The 7,441-nt window shown below is 36.7% G+C and overlaps 1 protein-coding gene across 1 annotated transcript; it reads left to right on the top strand.

The window, feature by feature from the left end:
* The first annotated feature begins 259 nt into the window (after positions 1 to 259).
* Positions 260 to 5,454, top strand: LOC133724741 (amino acid transporter AVT1A). Its single transcript, XM_062151569.1, has 12 exons — positions 260 to 657; positions 768 to 1,051; positions 1,429 to 1,643; positions 2,014 to 2,037; positions 2,122 to 2,302; positions 2,407 to 2,626; positions 2,710 to 2,845; positions 2,955 to 2,971; positions 3,235 to 3,383; positions 3,726 to 3,769; positions 4,683 to 4,745; positions 5,086 to 5,454. The coding sequence occupies exons 1-12, from the start codon at positions 473 to 475 to the stop codon at positions 5,176 to 5,178; spliced, it is 1,611 nt and encodes a 536-aa protein (XP_062007553.1). The 5' UTR covers positions 260 to 472; the 3' UTR covers positions 5,179 to 5,454.
* The last annotated feature ends 1,987 nt before the right edge of the window (positions 5,455 to 7,441 follow it).

Consider the following 7,441-nt stretch of genomic DNA (forward strand, 5'->3'; position numbering starts at 1 on the left):
AGCACCTCCTTTTTCAGCTTCTTTGATTTTTCTTTTGGACAATTTGGGTGTTGGTTGAAATCGTGGCTTTCAGTTGTAATTTTTCAACTTTTCATAAAAAAAAAAAAACAACAACAACAGTGACCAGCCGGGTATGATTTAATATAGTTTAAGTTCTTCAATTACAAAAAAAATATATATATATTTTTATTTTTTTAGATAATTTAATTAAAATAGGCCGTCCTCATGTGCATTACCATTTACCACCACTTGGGTCTGGGATTGGGCTGTCGCTGGCAAAGATTGCAAAAAAGACACAAAGTCGGTTATGCCATCACCGCTCAACGGATGTCCTACAAAACCTCGCATCGCATGCCATAATTACGACGCAGTGATCTATCTTCCTCTCTCACAACGCCACCCGGCACTCTCCTCTACACTAGAAACTTCATCACCATTCTCTTTTCTCCTACCCTCTAGCCTCTAGCCTGTCATGGCTCAGCAGAAAGAATCCGATCCCATTTTGTTCGTGAGTGATGACCAACTGAGCGATGATATTGAGGACAACAAGATCGAGAGTGGCAGCAGCAGCAGTTCTGGTAGTGACAATGCTCATCGTCCTCAGATGTCCTCCCCCGGTAATAGTTTTTCGTCTCAGATATGGCCGCAGAGTTACAGGTCTGTATCTTCCATCTCTCTCTCTCTCTCTCTCTCTCTCTCTCTATATATATATATATATATATCAAGACATAAATCTACTGCATGCTCAACCTTGTATTGTGAAACAGGGAGACACTGGATTCTTACGTTATTGCAGCATCACCAAATTTTGGTAATCTTGGATTTGTTCCACCTGGTAGTAGCTATTCCTATTCCAGCTTTAAGAGTAGTTCCGATGTGGGTTCAAAGGCTCCGTTATTGTCTGCCGACGAACGTGAACGCTTTTCTCAGAATTGGGACAAAACCTCTAGAGCCCAATCATTATGGTCACAAAGGTCGACACTAAATAAGCAGGTCACGGGAGAATTGCCTGCTGCCTATGGATGTAGCTTGACTCAAACCGTATTCAATGGTATTTCACGTTCTCTCTTCTCGATCTGCTTTTACGTATGATACCATTTGTTCACTTTTGGGTGTCATGTATGCTGTTGATGTTGCTAATATTTCTTAACACATCAAAATTGGCGCTTCCTTAATCAAATCATGCTTTTCCTCTCCAAGTCTTTTTTCTGTGACAAGTTTTAAAATAATTATCTATCTGCTTCATTCTTTTGTGGTTGCATCACTAAATAATATACAAATATTGGCAACTATCTAATAGTAATATACCAATAACTTATCTTGCTTAATCTATGGATCTATTTCCCCTCTTCAATTACTCTATACTTGATACGTCTGTATCATGGCTCTCTTTTGATTTAATTCACAGTGTCTCTTGCACTTGGACAGGAATTAATGTAATGGCGGGAGTTGGGCTTCTGTCTACACCTTATACAGTGAAAGAAGCTGGCTGGGCAAGTATTGTGGTGCTACTTCTTTTTGCAATCGTGTGTTGTTACACAGCCATACTCATGAGATTCTGCTTTGAGACCAATAAAGGAATTACAAGTTACCCAGATTTAGGAGAAGCTGCATTCGGAAGATATGGGCGTATTTTCATATCTGTAAGTTGTGGCTTTATTTATTGGCCGACATATATGGCTTGAGTTTTTGAAAAATGAAGTACTGGCTGTTGCTATTGCTGACACACCGATGTTTACGTTCCTCAAGTCCAATTTAAGATACATAATAGTTATCTGAAATAATCTAACATTCCTATGAGTATATTTGCCAACAAGATGATTTTATTTTTCTCTCATTTTCATTCAGTTGATTCTGCACCTTTCGTACTGGCACTAGATGATTTGTGTCTCTTACTTTATTGATATGAATTTGTTCTAGTTTCTTGATGATTTTCTTTGTACATCTGTGTGGAGTTACTTTTCTATATTATATTTTCTCATGTTCTATCATTTTTTTTTTATTATGGTGCAGATCATTTTGTACGCAGAACTCTATGTAAGTAAAACATTGATTCTTGTTTTACATTATACTTGATCCATGAGTTGTTAATTGAAGAATATTTCATTTGCATATGTGCAGTCTTACTGTGTAGAATTCATCATTTTGGAAGGAGATAATCTCAGCAGGCTATTCCCAGGGACATCCTTGACTTGGGCTGGTTTTCACTTGGACTCTTTGCACTTATTTGGAATTTTAACTGCCTTGATTGTTCTACCAACTGTTTGGTTGAAGGATCTTCGTTTGATTTCATTCCTTTCAGGTGTTGCAAAACTTTTCTGTCAAACTCCCCATTGATTTCTAATTTTAAAAATTTCAAATGATTTGATATGCAATCATCTGATTTCCTTCTTATCTTCTTTGCAGCTGGTGGGGTCATTGTTACAATTTTGATCGTTCTATGTGTAATTTTACTTGGTACAACTGGTGGGATTGGATTTCATCAAACTGCTCAAGTAGTGAACATTAATGGAATTCCACTTGTAATTGGTGTATATGGGTTTTGCTTTGCTGGGCATACTGTGTTTCCAAATATTTACCAATCCATGGCAGACAAAAAACAATTTACTAAAGCCGTGATTATATGGTATAGAAGCTACTGTTTTCTGGTATTTGGCACACACTTCCCTTGCCTTCTTTCTTATGCCTGCTCTCTTTTTTGTCCTGCAGCTTTCTATTGGTTGCTCTGTTATATGGCAGTGTTGCAGTCATGGGATTTCTCATGTTTGGTCAAAGCACATTGTCTCAGATAACTTTAAATATGCCACCGCATGCACTTGCTTCCAAAGTTGCGTTGTGGACAACTGTAAGTGAGAGATTCTGGGTCCTCAGCTCATAATGAGATGTTTATATGCATAAATATTTTTGGTGGACAATTATATGGTTCTTAAGCGATTTTTCTTTCTTTTTTACAGGTTATCAACCCCTTGAGCAAATATCCATTGATCTGTTATGTTTGTGTGTGTTACATTTGACAATCATTTAAGTTAATATTATCAGACAACTTTCTATGTTTAAGTCTGTTTGTGTGTGCGCGTGCGCCTGCGCTGTGTGTGTGTGTGTGTGTGTGCGCGCGCGCGCGTGCGTGCATGTGTGTGTGCGCGCGTGCGTGCATGTGTGTGTGCGCATTCTGAAGTTATATTAGTGGATACAATCAGATAATTTGGTAGCCTTATTTTCTTCCTTGACACTGAACAAATATGCCCTCTTGATGAACCCATTAGCAAGGAGTATAGAGGAGCTTCTGCCTGTTGGACTTTCTAATAGTTTTTGGTGTTTCATTCTTTTAAGAACAGCACTTGTCATCTCTACTGTTGGTGCTGCTTTTGTTATTCCTTTCTTTGGTAAGTTTAGCTTCCAGTACATAGTTTCATCCCTTCAAGCTCAATTAGTTGTAGATTACTTGATTGCTATACAGTGAACTCAGTATATTTTTCAAATAGGATAGTAATCCATCTTCCAAATGAAATTTATGGATTTATAGTGCCGATCACTGTTTCTTATAACTTCTATGAGCTTTAATTGGAAATTTCGACATTCAGGCTTTTGTCAAAGAACAAAACAGAAAATGGAAATAATGATCTGCAATTTTTTGTTTATTATAAATCTCGAGCATAATCACCAATTTCATGTGCCAATCAAATTCAGTACACCTAATCACCTCAGTTGTAATTTTCTTGTTTCAGGTCTTGTGATGGCTTTAATAGGCTCTCTACTCAGCGTACTCGTGGTAAGCTTACACCTCTATTCAGCAAGTACATAGCTGTGGTCTTTAAAATGACAATATAATTAATAGTTGTCAACTTGTAATCCAGAGTAGCATAACCAGTCATGACAGCTAACCTTAGAATCAAAACGAGGTCATTGTGTACATTTGATGTTAGTGTGGTCTGCTCAGCAAACCAGGCAGTGACATTTGCACATTGTTGGGTCATACTTACATGCCTATGAGAAGTACAATTTTGAGCTGCTTGCTGTCTTGGTGAACAAAATTGGTTGGGTTTTGGGTCTTGCCAAAAAAAAAATTAATGCATGATACCCAACCAATCACATGATCCATGATCTGGGATTATGTATAGATTATTTAAGAATCCCTTTTTGTTTCACTGATCAACAACATTACTGTTAAGTAAATACATGTAGTCCGTGACAAAGTCGACATACATGCATTTTTTATAACGTGGCTCATCTAAGGATTGAACAAATTCGAGTAAATAATTCTGATCTGAGACAAAATTTTACTACATGGCTCGTCTGATACTTTCTTGTTTCCATGAAATGATAAAATAATAGATTTGGTTCATAAAAGTATCGAGGGTGTTGTAACAAATTGTTGAATTTATGCAATTGTGTGGGGAAAATTGCCTTGGCAATGGATATTGATAAGGTCTGATTTCTGATTTAACTCTTCTTTTCCAATTCTTCATTAGACTAATTTGTTTGAGAATCCTATATGCAAATTGGCATGCTCTGTTGTTGCTTGCAAACTGTGATTTCAGGAATTACACATAGCATGAGATACACGTCTAAATGTGTGCTTCTCTCTCTGTGTTTTTTCTTTTTCTTTTTCCTATTGTATTAAGATTATTAAGAATGTCCAAAGATATCCATATTCAATTTGATGTATTGTGTTTTTGGTTCAGTCGGTGATAGTGCCAGCACTATGCTTCCTGAAAATAGCAGGAATGAAAGCTTCGAGGATACAGGTAAGACAGTTTAAAAGAATATCCCTTTTTTTTGTTTTTTTTTCCCAACAATTTTCTTTGGTAGTAACTTTTGGAAAAAAAAAAAATAGTGAAGGAACTGACAATTTTCCAGTCCAGTGAGGGAAATTTATTCAATTTTGAGTTGAAAGGAAAATGCTTTAATTTGATGCAACTCTTGAGTCTAGACAACAATGGTAATCATATCAACAACTGGACCGGAATTGGTTTGGTGGTCAAACTCGTAGCAATTATTGCGATCTATTCAGTGATCTTTTATTTTCATTTTTACTTTTGTGACAGTTTCCTCACTTTTTTTCTTTTTTTTTTGCACTTTAATCAGGTTGTTTCAAGTATCACTGTAGCTGCATTGGGAGTTGTTGCTGGAATCCTTGGTACATATTCTGCAGTATCAAAAATCGTGAAGAGTTATTGAAGTTGAAATGCCGAACGTTTCTGCTATGTTGATGCTCTAGTTATATATGCATTTACTACATCTTGAAATAGTATTTCTATTAATTAGAGAAGTAGGCCACTTCGGACGGCCATTTCGGAAGCTGTATAAGTTATATGGAGCCTTTTAGGCCATTATGAGTATATGTGACGTTGAGTCTTCCATACTCTACTCACTGCGAGTTCTGTTTTTGTAGAAAGTTGAAACATACCGATACTTTTACGGATTTATCTATTTACTAGGGACTTGAACTGATTATGTTAGGTTGGAAGTTGAGCATACGGTGAACTTGGCACACAGTAGCCCGAGCATACGATGATAGAGATTAAAATACCATTTCCGTCCGTAAAATCAAATTTTATCAACATATTTACAACATTTATTCACCAATTTATTTCATATATCAATTATATACAATACTCAAGGTTTGAGAATGAAAAAAATATTGATTAAATAACAGTTAGCTTGTGAATACTTTTACAATATATCAACTATATACAATACTTTTCCTAAACCTAGGGTTCTCAGCTCTCTTACCTCAATGTTGGTGGAGGAATACTACGTCCCGTTCATGGTGTACGTTGTGCATTATGAGCATGGCCTACGGCTAGACTTGTAAATGGACCGAGTTTAGAGCAGATCGATCTAAATCCGAATCCGTTTAGTAACAACTAATTTAATCTGATCCGATCCGTTAACCTGGTGGATCGTTAGGGTGTGTCCTGTAACGTTTTATGAAACTATTTTTGTAATACTGGATTGTAGAATGAAAACGGGAAATTAAACTATAAGTTTTTAAGATGTAAATACATGTTCGGTACAAGTATTTCAAAACTTGAAATATTAAAAACATATCTATCATTTAAAGATCTATAGCACTTAGTTTAGTTTTTCCTCAGTAATCATGAAAGATTGACTATTTTGTTTGTATTGATTATGAATCCTTTATTGGTTGTTATGAGAAAAGAAACGGAGTATTGTGAAGGAGATTGAACAAGAAGAATCAAATCCCTCAATTTATATCATATACATGAAGTTGCAAGCTCTTGAATCTTTATTTCAAAAAGATAATTCAATCAAATGTCTCAACCTTAGTTGTTAATTCCTCTTGCCCATGAGATAATTCAATTATATTAATTGAAGCATAAAATACCAAAACTTTCACCCTAAATCATCCGTATAAATTAGATCTAACACGTGAAATCCTTCATTCTTCTCTACTGCATGATTATGCAAGTTTCAATTGATTGAAAAAGACGGGGAATGTGGCGACCCAGAGACCGGATTACCACAGCGCCGCCTCCCTAAGGAACCCTACACCCACGACACTTGGAGTAAGTGTTTTGGGCCTAGAATCCTCAAAGAGACAAGGTCTTTAGGTTGGAAAACAAGATATCTATAAGCCCGAAATTCTAGGGCTTGAATAGTGGGCTTGGCTCGTAATCACAAGATTACGAACTAGGCGAGGAAGAGGAAAGGAAGGTGGTGTTGTGTTGAATTTAGAACCTACGTCATTTTTTAGTTCTTAGCCCAAGTTTACATTAGGTTCATTGAAAGGTAATTTACGTGAGTCTTCTAGGTCTAGCCCACTAGGACCTAAACTCAAATGGAGGTTCTAACCCTAGGGTTCCACTTTGGTGGTAGACAATCACACACATCATCAACCATACATAACGTTACAAAAATTTAACGAAATCAAACAAGCCAAATAAAAACAAACTTTAAATAAAACAAATTATGGCCTCCAAGGATTATCCTCCGTACCCAAGCTTCGACAACAACAGCCTGCAAAACAAACTAAAGTAGGCGTTAGGCTCCTACATCCAGTCATTGCCCATGCCCGCCCCCATATCTAAGTTTAAAAACATGAGTTATCGTTTTGAGAAAAAGTAATAGATAAAAACCAGTTTGCGATTCCACGTGATCGTCACCACGTAATTACAATCCCACGACAATTGATCATCTTTCACACTTCCATCACAACCGTCCATCTAGCCAATCACTTTCTGGAATTCAATAATCACAAGGCTAGAGACAAAGGGGATAATTCAATAACAAGGGCATGGTGCACACTGCCCACCACTGGTGGCTCAAGGAGGAACTAACCTCTCCTTACATCTTCATCAATTGCCAACACATCAATCCAATCCACGCAAACCATTTCAATTGTAAAACAGATAATTTCCAAAAACCATGCAAGAGGCCTCATATAAAACATTGTATATGCAAGAAAAGCATAGATAGA

The sequence above is a fragment of the Rosa rugosa genome, chromosome 1, assembly GCF_958449725.1.
Source record: "Rosa rugosa chromosome 1, drRosRugo1.1, whole genome shotgun sequence".
In the NCBI taxonomy this organism is placed as follows: domain Eukaryota; kingdom Viridiplantae; phylum Streptophyta; class Magnoliopsida; order Rosales; family Rosaceae; genus Rosa; species Rosa rugosa.

What these genes read in the sequence shown, in the direction of transcription:
- LOC133724741 (XM_062151569.1), top strand. Translation starts at nt 473, where the DNA reads ATGGCTCAGCAGAAAGAATCCGATCCCATTTTGTTCGTGAGTGATGAC. An exon ending in CTCTACTCAGCGTACTCGTG is followed by an intron (nt 3,770 to 4,682) that starts GTAAGCTTACAC and finishes TTTTTGGTTCAG; the next exon opens with TCGGTGATAGTGCCAGCACT. An exon ending in TGAAAGCTTCGAGGATACAG is followed by an intron (nt 4,746 to 5,085) that starts GTAAGACAGTTT and finishes CACTTTAATCAG; the next exon opens with GTTGTTTCAAGTATCACTGT.